Here is a 19,080-nt window from a genome sequence, read left to right on the forward strand (position 1 = left end):
AACTCAAACTTGATTATCTCTTTCGATTGAATTTTCCCCGATGTCCAGTCGTACGCACAGCGGTCTCAGATGGTAAACAGCGTAATGGCCAATTACCGCTTGTGTTGTTTTGCGAGGACGCAATTAGTTGCCAAACTCTTTTCCCCCCTTTTTCTTGGAGGAATATCCGCGGCAGTGTATAACAGCAGCAGGAATGCTCTCGTTTCAGGCACGCATTGCTCAGTGTAAGACTTGCAGAGATCGTGGTGGTAGCTCGCAGCTTCCTACTCCAGGATCACTCGGTTGCCTTTGATGCTTCTACTGTGCAAACCTAATGACATCACAGGACACTGCCACCAGATGTGTGGTGCACCTGATTGGCGTTACTTGATAGAATCACTGTGAGCCTCAGCGGCATTGCGTCGCTGCCGAAATGGCCGAAGAGGATGCAGTGTTTAAATTCTTGCAATTTGCGACAAATTTTTCCTTCTTCAAAAGAGTTAAATTCAACGGATTGGATAAACAGCTCTACTAGACAGTTTTCCGTCTGTTCTGAGCGCCATACAATTTTGATAGAGAGTACCACTAAAGTGGGGGACTATGTAAGGACTTCCATACACTTTAAACTACATGTGCGTTGTTTTATGTCGTCATTGGAAACGTATCAGCCAGTAACACTGACAAACACTGGCAGGATCCGGATAGTTGGTCCAGAATCGTATAATATATGACTGGGAGAGAGACTGGACGCGTCGCATTCAACGGTCGGTTCGCGAACTGAACATGACGGAAGCTCGTCACAGCCGCCTCATGCCAAGCCTGTCCTCACATGGCCGATATCCACAAAGCCTAGAGTCGCAGATGCCATTTTTTGTCCAGCAGAAGCTCTTACCGCCGGCTTTAGCTGGGCTTGGACTGCGTGTTAGCTGCGTCGGCTTATTTGCGGATACAGACTTCACTAGACTTTCTTCGTACTGAGAATTATACTGTTAAAAAAATCCAGGGATTTTCCTTGCCCAAACACCCTTGTGCTATACACCTGACAGTTCCGAATAAGGAACTTCAAAACCCTGGACAGGATTATCAGGTCTTTTGCAACCTTCAGACAGCTAAAGAAGCCTTCAAGTTGGCTTGAACACTTGCGACTCCAGCCGCGGATCTAACTGGCAAACTTCCACTCGGCCGCCAATGACGTTCTCCACAGAATATGACCAAACGGTTGTCCATGAACCCATTTTCTCAATATGCGGTATATATAACTTTAACAGCATCTCATGAGGATGGTTTTTATTGCCATGTTTTCCGCTTTAATGCCCACCCTAAATGGCCATCTGCTCCGATATACAGTGCTAGTCGTACGTGCAGATGACGTTTGGGGATGGCGTTCGGTATCTTTCGAGATGAGACAGTTACGTTCCATTTGCCGAAGTGTTATTGAATAAAACATAGTACAGGGTTCTCTGCAGTTCTGTCCCAGTTGTTTGCAGTAAAACAGGCGGGGCAGTGTACGGCTGGAATTGCCCCACTCGAGATGTTGAGTTGTTGCCAATGCGGTTTTTTTTGTCAAGGTGAATTACTGCACACAACTGTCTGATAAATTTGGCCAACCCTCGTCAAGTTGCATGTCTTCTGAAACGTTAAGATAACTCTCATTGAAAAATGTTTTTGCCTTCCATGGACGACGCAGAGCCAGCTGGGCACCGTGACCTCTTTTGTGTTTTTAGGGCCAGCACTGCTGGGTGCATCGGCCGTGGCAAGCAAGTCATGGCGGAGCACGGGGCTGATGATGACAAACGATAATACTGCACGCCGGCCAAAAAGTCCCAGAGGATGACTTGAAAAATTATATCTGCTGCCAAGTGTTTGATGGAGTACCAAATCTGAAACCAAAACAAAAAACTTCTAGAATTACAGTCAACAAGTGCCGCGTTGCATCTGAAGTTGAGAAATTAGATACCGGTTATGTTTGATTTCTTCAGCCGTTGTATAATATAAACAACCCGGAATGGGACAAAGTTCCATGTCGAGGAAGTTTACGGTCAGTGAGTGAATGTTATGGGCCCTACTGTTCCTGGAACTATTGAGTTTACTCGATGTAATGGCTTAATGGATTGTATTTAGCACATCAGGAATCAGGTTGGATCCCTCAAGTACCTACAAATTCAATTCCGCGGATATATGACTGGCTGCAACATTTACCGCTGAGAAAGTTTTACTGAAGCGTCCAGCTCACAACCTACACGTGTAATTAGTCTCTCGGAAACGATTCCCCCCCTCACACACACACATCCGTTTTTGGTGCTTGGTGCCAACTTCGAGCGAAAACAATCTTGGATATCCAGTCTTGCAAGAACAAGGACCGCGAAATGCCAACCCGAGATTTGCTACTTATACTTTGCGTTGTGGTCTTTCGTTGTGGTGCGGAGACTGGAAACAAAGGTAGTCTCAGATTGTTTGCTTTTTTGTTGAAAGGCCCTCCCTCGAATTTTAAAAAACCATAACACTTTAACTCCTCTAAACCAATAAAATATTCGCCTCTAAACGCTTAAAGTGTTTATTGAGTCTCTCCCAACCCGAGGGTTGATGGTCTTTGACGCGAATCCATGCGAGAAGTCGTTTGTTTACAAGCACACCCTGTCCATCTCTCCAACCGTGGAGAGGCTGCACAATGCATCCTTCAACTGTCTGTAACATTCAGTAGGCTTATCGGATGGCATCCGAAACCATCTGTTAATATCATTGGTATCAGTCAGTTTAACTCCCGTGTTAACCTCCATGTAACTGTTTAATTTTTCACATTGGACTTGAGACTTGAATTGCTACATGTACGCACACGAGAACAGGCGACGTCTTTGAAGCGTCTGAAATTTGATTGGTTGAAATGCACCTTAAACTCTGCTTCCCCTCTATTCTGATTGGAGGATTAGCCTCATGTGCGCCCTTCACACTGGTTAAAGTAGCTGCTTGTCCGTGTGTGCATTATCCAAATCAACTGTACCTATATACGTCCGAGGACATCAGAACAGCTGCGCACCGGTATTTTCTGACAGGAGTAATATTTGAGGAGTGTCCAGATTTGTTTTAGTTTTTTTTTTTGTGTGACTCCGTGTCAAAATGTCTGCTTATAGTAATAGATTTCTTGTGCATTATTTAAAACAATAAGAAATTCCTGCACTGCACTTTCAATTTTTTTCAAATTGCAGCTCTCTACGGTGGCAACGAGCAGAAGCTGTACGAGGACCTCATGCGGAACTACAACAAGAAGGTTCGGCCTGTCTGGAATTCGTCCTCCATCGTCAAAGTCAGCCTGGCGCTCTCCGTTATTCAAATTCTGGAAATGGTGAGTGTGCTTCCCTATTGTCAGTCCTCCCATGGCCAGCGACGTGGCCATTTACACGTCACGTCGACTGGACCATGATAGCAATGAGATGCCGGCGAGGGACCTTCGCCTGTCGAATGTCTTAATCCTCTTTGTTTATTGGTAAGGTAGATTGGATTTTTGAATCAAATCGATTACATAAAGAAAGAACATCAAATTCTAAAGAGAGGGTTTGGCATAACACCATATAGAGAGATCTCTTCTGGAAGAGGTATGGCCCTGATGAGAACCGTTGAGTGTGTGCTCGACGTTTCGACTAGTGCGCTCTGGCGGTCCTCAGTAGTGGAGGAGGGGAGGACGACCAGAGCACACTGGTCGAAACGTCGAGTGCACACTCACCGGTTCTCATCAGAACCAAAGCTCTTCCAGAAGAGATTTATCCACATGGTGTTACTGCGAACCCTCTCTTTAGTCTACATGTATTTCCAACATGCAAAGCTTCAGGTCTTATCTCACATCGAATTCGAAATCCCTCGATGCCCCTTTTGACTAAATATAGCTTTGTTGGTGTCTAAACATTAGTGACGTTCCAACGCTAGTGTCTTGGACTGGTGTGGTTTGCAAATAATTTGCCTTTAATAGGAATACTTTCGCTCGTCCGCTGTTTACAATGAGTCTGGTTTGCGTTGCCGAAGGAACCGCGCGAAGCGAAAAGGGATGCACGTGACTTCAGATTTCTGCACTTCGAGATAACTTACCCTTTGGGTGAAAAAAGGGCCTAGCTATTCAAGATCGTAGGTGGAGGGGCTGTCACACCCTTATGTTGGCAAATGTCATGTTGCTTTTGGCAAGAATGAAGAAGGAAAGGGAGGTCACGAATGTGTCAGGCCCGGGAATCAAACCACCATTACACTCATGAAATTTGTCGACGGTCCGTCAGCAAATTTTATAATGGAACCCCCCCCCCATTTGAAAATGGGCTGTCGACGCTCGTGTTGCCAACTTGCATGCACGTTCTCGTCATTAATCGATAGCAGCCCGGAAAACGGTTGGCGTGTAATGTTCCCCGTTGTATTTTGTTTTCATGATTGCACAAAAATACCGAGACCCATCCACCAAGACATTCCTGCACACGCCGTCTATTGCCAGCGCTTTGATGCCGGGCTCCTCTATGTTTCAGGGATAATCGCATGCTGCTTGTTTAACCCCCGATATTATGAACTGTCACGTTCTTGCCTTGCAGTGCCGGTAGCATTCTGCGCTTTCTCCTTAATGAATTGTGTAGACTCAGTGGTAAAGGGGGGGGGTGCATACATGACGCCGGATCCAACCACCGATCGACCCGCCAGCGTAAAGTGTGTGTGTGTGTGTTTTTTTTTTTTTTGCATAGCCCTGAGGGAGTGGCCAAAATATTAGCGTATTGTCGTAGACTCAAACCTTTCTCTGGTTGCTTTCCACGCAGTACCTGCTTGTTCTGGTGGAAATAGTACCTGTGCCGGACCAGTCAATGAATGGTGTGTTCGAAATCTAATGCGACTTGAATCAAGACTGTAATTTATTCGGCAAAACCGAGTATGGACCTTGACGGCTGAAGTCAGAGCGCCTTATCCCGTCAGAAGAAGGTCCTGATCCCATTAAGACCATGGGCAACTGCCGCGTGCTTTTAAATCCTGTTTAGGGTATGGGAGAAAACATCCAGTAGAGATGCAAGACAAGTTTCCCATTGGGGCCATGAGCACAGTCTGGATACCAGACCCGATGATTCTGACTACTCTACCAATCAAGGGTCCGGTATCACCCAATGTTCACTTGACCAAGACTGGAGGAATTCCTCGCTACCAACAATATGAATACTCCCGACCAACGCGGCTCTTTTCAAGCAATGATGGGGTGCTTCTGCTCGAGGCTGATACATCTACGATGAGCTGCATCAGCCGTGGGCATCATTTCCTAATTAGATGTCAAAATGTCGTACCGTACAAACGTCGCCTCTTCTCTTGTTTAAATGCAACCTCTTTATGAATGATCCTGAATGTCTCCCCGACTGAAAGACACTACAGCTACGCCCATCTGAAAGCTGCACACGTTGAAACGCGTACGTCTTTTAAAAACAATGTTATCCCTTGAAAATCGTGTATACGTCAGCGTTTTGTGCAGTATTAACTAACCCGGATTTACCTTTTAAATTATGTCTTACTGGTGTTTTCTCGTTCCCTTTCCCCCTTCTTAAGAGACGTTTGGTGTCGATTTGGCTTCGACAGATCTGACCTCATCGTCGAGGGGGAAAGTTCCCTTTCAGACCTGTTCACGGTTAGGTTTGCGAACAGAGGCGAGAAGACAGCGCGTCTGGCGGGTCTGTTGTCCCGGGAATATCGTTACCGCGCCAAAACGGGAACATGGCCCGTCTTAAGAACAGAAAATTCGTTGCAGACGGATCGATCCATGTGAGATAAGATTTCAACGGGCTTTATAATAACTCGAGAAAGGAGTGTTTGTTTGGATTAAGCAGAGCAGGAAAAAAAAATGGCGAGAGACATACCGCGCCGCCACGGCTAAACGGAATAGGCCTAGTTTATTGCGCCTGCATGCGGTGCGGGTTTGTTAACATTTTCTAATATTGGCGGGTCCTTTATCTCAGTAAACAATCTCTCTTAATGACACTTGTGCTAGTTCTTCAACCTGATCACTCGAATTGGCTTTGCTCAAACTTTATCAGTTACGAAAACCAATTTATGCCTTAGTTCCCTGAAAGCTGGAACGTCAAATACGATTGAAGTGGTTACAGGGTTTGGAGTATCACGAAAGCGATAAGGAAAATAGCCAGTCCTGTATAGGCAAGAGCAGGGGAAAGTTGACGTCAGTGTAGACTGCTAAAAATATGATCCTGGTTGAGCAACGAAAAATCCTTACACCCCCCGTTCACCTTTTCCGCGGGAAAAAAGGGGGCTGTTCTTTTTCGTCGAGGTAACTTGCAGTCAGATCTGAAATTAATCGGCAAAATGGTCCCGACTATTTGGCGAGATTTTCCGTTGCTAAGGGGCAAAGTCCGACAGACACCCGCAGCTTCTCCGATGACAGAATTCGGCGCTATCTAACGAGGACATGAAACGCTCCGCCAAGTAACCGAGACCGAACAGCGAAGATACAAAACAGACTTCCTCCCCCCTTTTCCTTCGCTCCAAAGTTGTGTGCAGTAATCTCGCCATCAACAGGAGTAAATTAGACACAGAAGTGCGAAGATGTGTGTCCATGGTAACCGAGTCTGGCTATGAGACTCTGGATCCATTTTTTATTCCGCCAAATTTACAGGATGCTGCCAGGAACTCGATATGTGCGCAGGGGTCGTCGTGTATCGCACGCGCGGAGTTTATAACTTGTCAGTCAGCGGTCTGTGTAAAAGCCACCAGAGATTGATTTCGAGGCGGCGTGAAGTTCACGAAGAGATAGTGCTGGAATATATAAGGACGACCAAATAAGAACCTGCGCAAACCGACCACATAAATCACTTTGCCACTCGTCGGCTTATATATGGCCTTTTCAGTTGAATAATAGTGACATTTTCGCAATTTCCGTAAACTTGTAAAGCACACCACAGCAGGATCCTGGTACAAAGACACCTAGTTCCAAGCGAATACAAAAGAAAGACCGGGGATAGAAACACGAAAGTGAGATAATTGTTTCGGACAATCTCTTGATCTGATTGGTCCACTGACAAGGCCATGATTAAGAGAGAAAATGTGAGGAGCCTTTATACTGGTTTAGCAAAGGTTATGGTGTGTAATTTCACAATCAGAAATGGAAGTATGTGATTGGGGATTGCATGGTTAGTCTGGAGAGAGTTGGAGGACACTTTCGTTAATTGATTGAAACGGGTGCCGTATCGAATTAAGTCTGCGCGAAAAATGACCCTTCGATGATTAAGGAGCCACAGTGCTCTTCCTTTATCCGATAAAGTCTGGCCAGAGGGCTTCGGCATAAATCTCTCCGCATAATCCTGAAAAGCCTTACAAACTTTGCAACAACTATAGTATATACCATAAACGTTTGTGGTCCAGGGTTTTGCATGACTGAGTGAAATGTCGTTCGACGATTGAAACATAAGTTTAAAGGTGTCGGTATAATCAACGGCTATACGCTCTTGGGTGAACAACCGTAAATAAAATCAAAATATAAATGCGGGAAGACAAGTCATTAAATAGACTCATGGAAATGATGACAATGATCTAAATATTTAAATTAAACAGACAACTAATAACATGATATACACGTTCTTGAAAATCCAATTTTAATGACCTGGCGGCAAAATAGTCCTCGCCCAGTGATCTTTAGAAATTGTGTCGTATCAAGAAAGTCCGATTCAGGCTGTTCTCTGGTAGCTGTAGGCATCGGAAGGCATGCCAAAGTCGTCACCCAAAGCTGGACGAGGTGCTGCTAGCCTTCCCATTGGACTTTTTGAGGGGTTAACTTACCGCGACTTTACTAAACTTTTCTTTTACAAATTAAATCCAATGGGAACACGTGGTACTAACGTCCCTGTCAACTTACTGCGATTGCGATGTAAAACTAACAGGCCGAAAAGTTTCGCGGAAGATTTCCGTGCAGCCACGGAAAAAAGTCAAGTGTGAACAGTTCCCATACAACGTAGATTGACCGTGACCACGCCAAGCATACGAACCAGACTACTGCCTTCACAGAGATCGATAGCACGCACGCGAAAATTGTTGTATGGTTCCCAGTCTCCAGCTCCATGCATACAGTTCAGCAAAATGCCGCGCATACACATACAGTGAAGCTTGCCTGGCCGGATAAAGCTATACACACACAGTGTATGGGGCTTTTCCTGTACGTTTGTTTGGCATATTTGGCCTAATTTGTCTGATTTTGTCTTTATTTTTGTCAGATTTTGCTGATTTCGTCATGATTTGTACAGCACAGGCAATGGAATCAGCTGGTCTTATTAGGCTTAACACAGCGAATAAACATTCCGTTACGTTAAAAAAAGTCCATGTGGATATGCGCGGTAGATTGACACGAAGGAATGTCACGGAAATAAGTTTCCACGTGCCCGCGGAAGAAAACGTCCAATGGGAACACGGTTTAGACTCAGAATGACTCGCCTCACGACTGCTTTTTCATCAGAACGTTTCCCATTGCACGTGATCGAATTTCATTAATAACTTTCTAGGCTTACAGAATTCTTTTCTGAGATGACAGATCTTTTAACGCTACAGTTCACAGTGAGATGCCATTTTTTTACGTTTCCTGGACGTTTGTAATAATAGTAATAAAAAGACACGCTGACTGTGTCAGGGTTCTCCTCAAGTCAAATTGTTTGTGTTTCGCTTGTGGCACCTGTGCATAATTTGATATTCAGTGATGAAAAGTATCTAATTAAAAAACAACAAAAACAACAAATGAGGCGCTCCATAAAGTCAGGCTAAACAGTGATTCGCTTTCTCCAATGCAGTCAGTTCGTGAGAAAAAAAATGCAACCTCACCAAAACTAACAGAGAGTGCAATCAATAACACTTATCAAATAAATATGTATTCTTTTGGCTTGAAACCGCCGCAGACAACCAGTGTTTGTCACCATTGTTTGTTCAAAAGTGCGGTATCTTAAGTCAACCTGCCGTTTTTGCGACAGGAAATTGCCGCGTTTTTAATTTGAGCGCGAAAATGCGTTGCGTGGGCAAACATATGGGTGCTGCGCGCCGCCTTTATTTAGTAAATTTTTAGCATTTCAAAAGGGCTTAAGTGGATGGGGAGAGAGTCTTAAAGGGAAAAAAATAAACTTCATAGTGTTAACCCCACACTACACTTTATGGTCGGGTAGGCCTAAGTATATATATTTCGCCAAAGGTGGACAAAATGTCAACTGTTCACAATTAATCTCCTACTTGGCTATATACCTGCTTAGAAATATTGATATTTCGTTAAATATTCCCTGGACATCTTAACCTGGCTATAACGGCTAAGCCAGAAAACTGAACTCCCTGGATGGTTCAAGTTGTCTATACCTTTCGCTTATTCGTGCCCACAAAGTTAATTATGGGAAAAGTCTCCAGGCATATGTATATATATATTCACGAAGATGAGCTAGACTTGTCCAAATCTCCGCGGCTCCATGACTCATGCCTCCTGGGCGGAATTTGCTGCGCTTCTCCATTATCGCGAGTGCCGTTTGAAGGGGAGAACATTGGCCGAGTCGGGGAAGACGGTGACGTTTTTGCGTAATCGGTTTAGCTTTGTTTTGATTAATGTCTCAAAAGCTGAGCAAATTGGTTTGATCTGTGGGCTATCGCCAGAAGAAGAAAACAAGTCTTGGTAAAAGATACTCAGGAACGGTTGTTGCGGACAGATTCTTGAATTATCCCTAGAGCTATTTTTAAACAAGAAACGTGACTTCGACTCATTATGTTTTAAAACTAATTTTTCTGTTATTATTACTATTATTGCCGTTGTTAAGCTTTGCCTGATTTTGCTTTTTTGGCACTTTTTTCTAAAGGCTTCACATTTCTTCAACAAGGTCCCAAGATCATTCGTTGGCGATGTTAAATAGTCAGATGGTATAATGTTACTGCCCACTACGGTGGTTCGGAAATTTGGCACGTTGTAAGTCGGAATATGCTTACGCAGTGATAGGTTTAACATATATACGAAGAGGCCTAATTATTTTTCTATTCTGCGGAGTTGTGGAAAAACCCCGTATACATCTTGAAGGCAATTTTACTCTATTAATGTTTGCACTTTTATAAAATGTTGTTACAAAATATAACATGGACGAATGAATAAAGAGTGGAACAATTGAAATACTCGTATTACGTGTACATGTGATATTTTTGTATGTTTTAGTGTATCAACTGTGATATTTTTTCCTGGAAGTTGAAGCAAACCAGATCAGGCAGATCGGCAGTTGGTTTCTGCATTAAAATCCTCGAATTCATACATGAACTACTTGGCTGTGACTTACTATTACGCACGAGTTTATAGTAGTGGCTGCAGCCAGTTCCCAAAGCGTCGTGCGTAATTTCAAGCCGGAGCCGACTGATTCGGGCGTAGCAATATTTAGAAGTTCACTTACTCCAATTTCTTCTACTTGTCTATGTGGGCATCATTTCATGTTGCTCTCGCCTTTTTGGAGTGCTTCAAAGGCTTTCTATTCAAGCCTTGACTTTTTCTTTCCATTTTGCACCTGACCTTAATAATTTACGAAGGTCTGAGAGAGCGTCCTTGTCTGGCAACGAACGGAGCTCCAGTTGACCAAAAAACCCACCTTTGACGCGCTTGTTATTCACGAGATCGATACATGCTTGATCTGCAGAGATTGGCGAAAAAATCATTTATTTGACTAGTGGGTTGATTATCACGATGTGAACCGCAGTGGCGTGGGCCACAGTGACCATCCTGCACAGACAATCTGACATTTAAATGTCACAGCGATGATTTTCATCCGCCTCGTTGCAAGATAAACTAATTATTTTCACATCAGTATGAAATGAGTTCTTTTATTGTGAGAATGGTAATTGCGTGATGGTGACTCTGACGTGCACAATTAGTGCAACGCTCAATATACATGTATACCAGCATTCATGTACTCTATAGACTGCCACCGCCACTAGTTGGTATTGCAGTGTTAAAAAGGTCACTTTGCAGATTGTTGTTTACGGTTTACACGGAACAAATGAGAAAGTTTGGTAGCGCTGCGTTGCCGCTTGGTGGCGTCATAACCTTTGCAAAAGTACCCTCAGACCGTCCTGTTACATTTTGAGACCGATCTATTTGATTCTCTGAACCGAAATATGCATATTCAACTGCTATTATACCCTCGCGCTGACGTACTGCCGATCTCGCAGGCACAATATGCGAATGTTTCGGGACGGACGGAGATGACTGTAGTCTATAGTTGTTGAACTTGAGTGTAAACGTAGGCATCAGCAGTGGGTTTCACGAAGAGGTAACCACTTGCTATTTTTCAAAGTGTAACGTCGACAACGACTGGAAAGATTCTACTTTCAAAAAAGGACTCTTGCGTCAAATGTTTTTATTTTGAATTTTTGAAACCCAGAAGACGGTACCCTTCAAAACTAACTTCGGAACAGCTAACAGAACGCAAAGCCCTTTGTTTTACCATGTGGCTAACTTGTGTTGATGGAGCAGTCCATTGCTTCTTCATTGATTGATGTACCAATCTGGTCGTTCCTTCGGTTTTAATGGGCCAATATGTGTCAAAACGTGGCGACACTCACTTGGCCGTTCCAAGAAAATTTATCCGTAAATCTGGCCATGAGATACCTCTTTACGACCACAAGTGTAGACGTTTAAACGAGTCGGTTGGCGGTGGCATTTGTCCACAAATGACGTCTGCTCTATTAATGTGGCACAATTTAGTCAGATGCGGCCGTGCGAATTCGACGACGAGGGCGGATATCACTTGCTATTCCTTGCCGAGATGCATCCCGTATAGTTTATAGCCTACTTTGTCCTTGCGACACGATTTTCGTGAAGTTCTTTTTTTATTAACATCCCCAGTTCTTCCAAATTCTTCACCTTTTGACGAGGTGAGTGGACCTGTATTTACGCCTTTTCTCCAGTAATCCAGTTTTGCTGCATGTTTCTGCTTGGTTTGTGTAAGCGATGCAGTCTTTGTGCAGTGGGAAGTCTCTATTCATTTTCTTTCCCAAATTAAAGTGCCGGTGTTGTCGTGTCGGGTCGCCTTGCTCAGATCCATATGAAGCGGTTGCCATGACGACCAGTTGTCATGGTAAAATCCAGTTTTGAGTCGAGGTCAAAACACTCATACAGGGGTGTGCTAGCGCTACACGTCGGTAACCGCGAGACAGCTAGGATCACCAGCTGAGCAAGCTTAATGGTGGTTAAATGGCTGTGGTGCAGACCACATTCGACAGCGTGGACCGATAGTGTCTAAAGCTTGTCGTGACAGAAGCCAACGGCTGAACGTTAGAAAAAAAAAGTTCTCAGGGGAGCCTTATCTCACATTCAGCTACTATTCCTTGTCTTCAGGTACTTTTATCTACTTTTCCGGTTGGTGTTTTAAATTTTATGAGGACAGACTTTACTGTTGGATATTAAATCTAAATTTGGAAGTGCAGTACGATATAAAATTCTTCTGTCGCTACTTTCCAAATGTCAAAGAGCCAAAGTCGTACACACTTCCTTGTGTTTGTGCCTGGCAGTGGCTATATTTCAGCCGTGTTTAATCTCACAGTTTCACTAAAAGGGATTTTCCCCCTTCCATCGTTGCTGAAATAGATAGTGGATATTTAATAAACTCATTTGCAGGGATTCAAGAGGGACTTTCATTCGCAGCGCGCAGGACCGGCGACCGCGTATATGTGTTGAGCCGGCTCCAACACATGATATCGCCCGTGGGGGTCTTAAAATTGCACCAAAATCTGGAATTTCAGACGAAGAGTGGAAATTGAAACTGGTCGAGGAGTGACTTCGTTTGTTGGCAACCAGAATTGAAAACGTATACATGTCACCCTCCCTCGCTTCGCCTTTAGGGAACACAGTAATCAGTGCCTGTGGCGTGCACACAAAGCTGAATATAGGTGACGATTTCCTTCTTCCTTAGACTTCCGGAAAGAGCAAAGTTGATTACGCGGAATATTTGATGTCGGGTACATTATTTCATAGCCACTTTTATAACACATGAAATTAGTCAGAGGGCAAACTGCCACAAACCGCACCTGCAAACGCATAGGAATCTGACTTATGTGACTTATATGGGGTCTTAGTTGGAAACAAGTGTCTCTTATTTTCTCTTTTTTTTTCATTCATTAGAATTGGGATAGCTGCGTGCCGTGCTAAGTGGATGCAACATGAGTAAGAAACGCCATAAGGCGGCTACCTTCTAAGTAGTAGCTTTGACCCACATCCAATAGAACTTGCTCTTACCATGTTTTATCCATAATTTACGCTCGGTGGGTTTATCTCAAAAAGGGTGAGAGTTCGGAACAAAACTAACCCTTCCGGCTTAGAAACCAGAGTACGGTGTATAAGAGGAACTATCCGACATCTAGCTGCCAGATCTCTGATTTCGACTTCAGTCGTGATTCTTGGGTATATGGAGCAACAAGCCCTTCCACTTACTGTGTTAGCAAGATGGGTGTTTGCGACAGCGCCACTCGGGTGTAACTTCCCTTTGATCGTGAGGCGAATGCATATTAATTAAACTCTTTCTTACCCCTACTTGGCCCGTCTATCTTTGCGTACGCTGAACCGCGGAGAAGCACCTTTTGCCTTCCCGATGTCTGAGCAGTGTGACCCCGTACCCCCTCTCCCGAGGAGCACCATTGGTGATCGTGACCTGATTTTATCGCCTCTTTTTCGTCAGTAAACAGAACTCTTTCAGATGCGTCCGTGTATGTACGAAGGTACCAAAGGCGAGCACAGCAAGAAATACAATCTTCCTCGGTGAGCGCGGTGCACCAAGTTACAATTAACGCAAATTAATCGGATGAGTAACCAGATAAATCATGCATAAATTACACATTAAGAATCTCGCACGATAGACTGGAACCTCGCAAGCGTATACATTGTGTACCTGACGGTGTTTGAAGCTGAAAAAAAAAGAGACAGAGGAAATTCGTCTCGTTTTCCTCAGAATCGATATAATTATGCAGTAGCTCATGACAGTTTCTTTCCATTTCACCTCGAATACCTGTTTTTTTTAACCATCTCGCAGCTGGGAGAGGGCGGCTGTCACCCCTTTAGAATACATCTATCCCATACCAATCATTTTTATACTTTTATACTATACTGGCATGCATGTATAAAATCTAAATAAAGTGATGTTCAATCTGACGCAGGGTCATGTCGTTGTTCCGGCCATGTGAGACTTCATGAATTCACCAGTGTCAGCCAGCGTCTGTTATTGAGATCGTCAGTGGGAAAGGTGGACGTGTTTGGATCACGTGTCCCTGAAAAAAAAGAATAAGTAATTCGCTGGAACGGCGGACTTGTTTTTGCAAACTCATTGTCAAAATGACTGCAACGCATTCTGGAACAAACTCCTGGAGGTTCGTTGTGGGGAAAAAGCATTGCAACAGTATCAGAGAAAATGTCTAGGGGTGGGGCGGATGCCTCTACCAGTTCTTTGAAAGATAACTCGGGCTGAAAGCATGCATAGTGCGCCTGTTACAAACCATGCGATAGACCTTTTCATTTAGCGTACGGTACAGACTTTTAAGATTCTGGATTCTTGCTTAGATAGTGCAAGGATGGTACAGCACTGTAAGTTCTCGAACTTAATTTGTGAGGAGTGCAGGCAATCATGTTTCAGATTTTCAGCAGGCTTGAAGACTTTTTTTCTCCTTCTTCTGTTGTGTCACACACCTGTCTTGCGCGTTGTTCACCTGCTTGCCTAATGGGACCAAACCTAATCAGTTTATAGGTCTCTCCCTTAGTCCTGTCTCTCAGTTCTGAAGATAATCGAGTTTTCCTCTCGCTATTTTCCAAAAATGGTGCAACTCAAACTTTTCAGCCTTGGGTCCAACCTCAAGCGACAAGTATTTCGACCACGTTGAATACAGTCCAACCTGGGAATTCTCTGAGAACACATTTTCTTTCCGAAGGGGCCCGTGGGTACAGGTTTCTGCGACGTATAACCCCGCATTTATCGGATGTAAAACAAAATCTCTTAAATGCGAATAGCCTAATCGAGTAATATTGCGAAATCACGCGATACGCACTGTGAAATGAGCTCACTAATCCTTGCAGAATATGCAGTGGTTTTCACTTACGAAGACAGCGCCCCCGCTTTCAACTCAAGACAGAAAATGTGGGTCGGGGAAGAAGGCGTAATGTGTGTTTTCGTCTTCCTCTTTTTAAGAGTTTGAAAACCTTTTATTACGAACCCTACTGCAGCACTTAAGATTTCGTGTGTTCCGCAAGAAGGATGATTTGTGAACTATACCACGAAAAATAGGAGACCCTTTAGTCAGGCAAGACGAGTGTGATACTTCACAGCGTCACGCAGACAGAGTTGTTTCAATATACTAATAATGATATATTTGGCAAACTTTGATATTATTCAGCAAAACAATTGGGCCACTTTGCCAAGGTACTGCGGTATTTCGCAAACGTGTTACTTCGCTAACGTGTCGCATTATTTCGTGATAAAAATGATATTTGGGTTCACTGTTTAAACTCGGTGAGGTCAACTTTCCCAGCGATAAAATGATGGATTAAAAGTTTACAGTGCTTCTCATTGAAAAAAAAGTCTTTTCCGCAAGACACTTCATGGTGGCTTTCATTCTTTTGCGCTGAGAGCGGAGCGCTGCTATTTACTTTTGGCTCTCGAGATTTAGGTAATCTGCACAGTAGAAGCCCACACGGGAATTTCATCATTTTGGGGAACCTGCAGATGTATCTGCACGTATCCACTTATTGAAGAGGTCCATGGAAGTATTAATCCAATGAGAACTCTAACCCTCCTTCAACAAACGCTGAGCAGTTTGTGGCCGCCGGCCGTCTGAAATTGGTGCATGTATCGCCGCCGGCCGCGTCTTAATCGCATTTCACGGTTGATTGTGAAATGGCACGGGGTTAACGGAGAGATTTTCTTTTTCACAAAATCGATTCAGGATGGGGTGTTTCTTATATTTCTAAAGCCTAAAGTGAGTGTCACCGAACTTCCCTAATCATACTTAATATTTCATCGATTTTGACGTAAATGGTTTGTCTTTTATAGAGAAGGGTCCCCCCGTATCGGTTCATTGAACGGTAACGAGGTGAAATTTTAAAGCCTTTCGCCAGGAAACTTACAATATTGAAAGTAATGAAAAACCGGAACTACTTCTTTCCAGCAAACTGAGGGTTTAAGAATTATGTGAAACACAAATGAGCAATCGTGAATTTGAAAAGTGACTACGGATCGAAAGTGTCATGTTATATATGTATTGAGTATACATAACCACGCCGCCGTTTATGACTGTTACACTGAAATATGCCACTGTACGAATTGTAACATTAATATGTTACTGTAGGCCTATAAGTGTACCTTGCTAAGAGGCTTCCAAACGCCGACAACACCGTTCACAGTGAGCGTGTCTTCCTTTAAACGGAAGGAGAAGTAAAGCTATAAATTTCAGACGGAAATTAAACAACTTTTCAACAATTGTCTTCTCAACCAGAAATCAAATGAGAAAAAGAATGACAGACTGTCATCTAGAACCTCCCGACGTCTACCACTCAGACCCTTTACTCTACCCACAATTTCACTCAAGTCAGCTCGATGAGCCTCGTTTATCCCTTCTGTTACGCCCACAGTACTTCATAATGCTGGTCAATCTGATGGCGCCGGTGTAGTTCCGATTCCTGTTCCATTTATAATATCGTACCGGCTGGCTTCAAAGCGTGTTTATTTTTATCATTAGAGCCTTGTTTGGTAATAGCCGTGGGTATAGTGGTAACGCGTGGACAGTGAGGCGACCGTTGTAAACTTACACTCGTAACTGCTTTCCCACGTCGCAATTTCAGTACCAAACTTAAATCAGGCAGTGTCTTTCTGTAATCTTGGTTCTGATAAAACAACTCATTTTTGTTGCAAGTCGAATCCTAACTCATTCTGTTTGTTCATTTGTTTTCCTCAGGACGAACGGAATCAGATCTTAACCACCAACGTGTGGATTGAGCAGGTACGCTTAGATCAGTTCCAAATTTTGCCAAATATAGTCCCATCTGTTTCCCTCAAACATAATGTGTTTATGATTTTAGGCTCCACCGAAATGTAGCATTTCCTTGGCACCTGTAATTCCCCTTGACGTTATACTAAGTCTGCTATTTTTAATGAACTGTTCCACACTGTTTTACTCTTGCTGAATTCAGCACTGGGAAGACGAGAAAATGAGGTGGGATTCTGACGACTATGGCGGCATCACCATCCTAAGAATCCCCGCTACGGAGCTCTGGGTACCAGACATAACACTCTACGATAAGTAAGTAATGCTGCAGGTACTGCACTGCTGACATATCCCGTTACATCTTGTATTCTCTTGAATTGACAAACTGTTTTGTTAAGCAGGGCTAGGATCATTCTGGCGAATAGCCAAGGTTGTTTGTCCGCTGTAAAACTGAAACCTCGTCTCCTGTAAGTTCAATTAAAATGAGTCTATGAAGATACAACATAATACTCATTTGAATAATACTTGACAACTTGATTTTCAGTGCGTTTATAGTTTTTCACCATCTCGCTTTGTCAATTTTTGCTGTCCCAATTTTCCACTTATGAAATTATTTTGCCGCTCTGATAGGCCTTTTTGTGTCTATCAGCGTTCCGACAGTTTTGTTTTAAAATTCTCTTCTCGTGTCGGTTTACCATTGTGGGCCACGTTGGCTATCTATGGGACTGTGATAATACGTCGATAACTGGTTTTCACACGTGTAACAATATTCTCGTTCAGTTTTGCTAAGAGCCCCGTTTATACTACAGGCGCAACAAAAGTTCGCTCGAGTTATAACGTGTTCGACTTTTGCGAATTCGCAGCGTGAATATTTTGATCCGACGTTACAAATTCGTATTTGTGTTTGCTTTAGCCCCAATTGTGAACCGGCCTTAACGGATAGAGTGAAGGAGTAGGCAGTCTACAGGGTAACACGGTTTCCTGTTTTACAATAATCAAGTTTTGTTAAATTTTGCTCCACGGATATAAATAAGGTGTACAACCTAAATGGGGGCAGGGGTTACGTATTTCAACGGGACGGAAGTTTTGAAAGCGACTTAAAACTGGGAGTCTGACAATGGCTTGAACGTGAAAAAAATTCTGGTTTGAAAACGAGCAAAGAAAATCCTTTTTACTCGCCTGGATTTTTGTCAAAATTATAACTTACATCCAGACTTCAAAATGCATCTAGCGTATGTCTTTTTTTGCGTTGTACAATGTTCTGTCCAAAGGGTTGACTTTCTTCAATGAACTAGTGTCACGTATGAGTTAAAAGATGTTTGTTGAGACTTTTTTTATAAAACTGTATGAAATAAAGTATATAACTGACATTGGAGACTTTCAAATCGAGTGTTGACATCAGCTTATACAGACCTATGGGTATGACTTGTACATAGTGTTACGTGTGGAAAGATCAACTAAAAAAGCCCAATCTGTCGCACACGGTAGCAAAATAATTTAAGAGGAAAAAACTACAAATACAGGACATTTTCAAAAACCAGCAATTACCAAGGCAGTGCAGCGTGACTTGCCTTAGAAGAACTGAAAGTGCATTAATTTTAATAATAAATCAACGTCAATCAACATGGGGAGATGAATAAGTAAATAAATATTTTACAAATTTATACAATTATAATGAATGAAGTATCGGCCGATATACATACAAAGAAATTGCCCGGTGAACATAGGAAAACACAGAAGACCGGGTCGCTCTGTTGACCAGTGGGCGAGGTGTGATGCACGTCCAACGAGGGGGACTTGACTGACCACTGGTCCTGAGGGCGACGCGCAGTGCTACTTGGCTCAACAGTAAAATATCCACGGCGGGTAGATGCCATACCTGTGTAGGTACAGTTCAGGGTAATGGAGCAGTAGCCTTGAGTGTCAGCACGATGATTCGAAGCTTAGGAAGGACGGCCACGCCCAGCGGGTTCATTAAGGTAGCTTGACTTGGACGCCGATAGTAGCTGGCTCATTGGTGCCGTCAGAGCCTCACCTGCCCGAGGTGGTATGGTCAACAGAGAACCCGGCATGGGAGTATATACCCAATTTATAGTGTCCTAGCACATTCCCTGTTCACTCATTATACAAAGAGTC

The 19,080-nt window shown here is 43.5% G+C and overlaps 1 protein-coding gene across 3 annotated transcripts in view; it reads left to right on the plus strand.

The window, feature by feature from the left end:
* The window catches only part of LOC110986552 (neuronal acetylcholine receptor subunit alpha-10-like), a 72,985-nt gene that overhangs the window by 48,143 nt on the left and 5,762 nt on the right, over positions 1-19,080 (plus strand). For 2 of the 3 annotated variants that reach the window (XM_022248498.2, XM_022248497.2), the window contains 3 exons: positions 3,183-3,319; positions 16,915-16,959; positions 17,150-17,259. In XM_022248498.2, the coding sequence (XP_022104190.1) occupies positions 3,183-3,319; positions 16,915-16,959; positions 17,150-17,259 (292 nt within the window). Of the gene's footprint in view, positions 1-165; positions 2,419-3,182; positions 3,320-16,914; positions 16,960-17,149; positions 17,260-19,080 lie in introns of those variants that run through there. The other variant, XM_087147430.1, reaches the window with a different exon arrangement.

This window comes from Acanthaster planci, linkage group LG16, assembly GCF_054643075.1.
Source record: "Acanthaster planci isolate LZ-2023a linkage group LG16, COTS_SCS, whole genome shotgun sequence".
Classification (NCBI taxonomy): domain Eukaryota; kingdom Metazoa; phylum Echinodermata; class Asteroidea; order Valvatida; family Acanthasteridae; genus Acanthaster; species Acanthaster planci.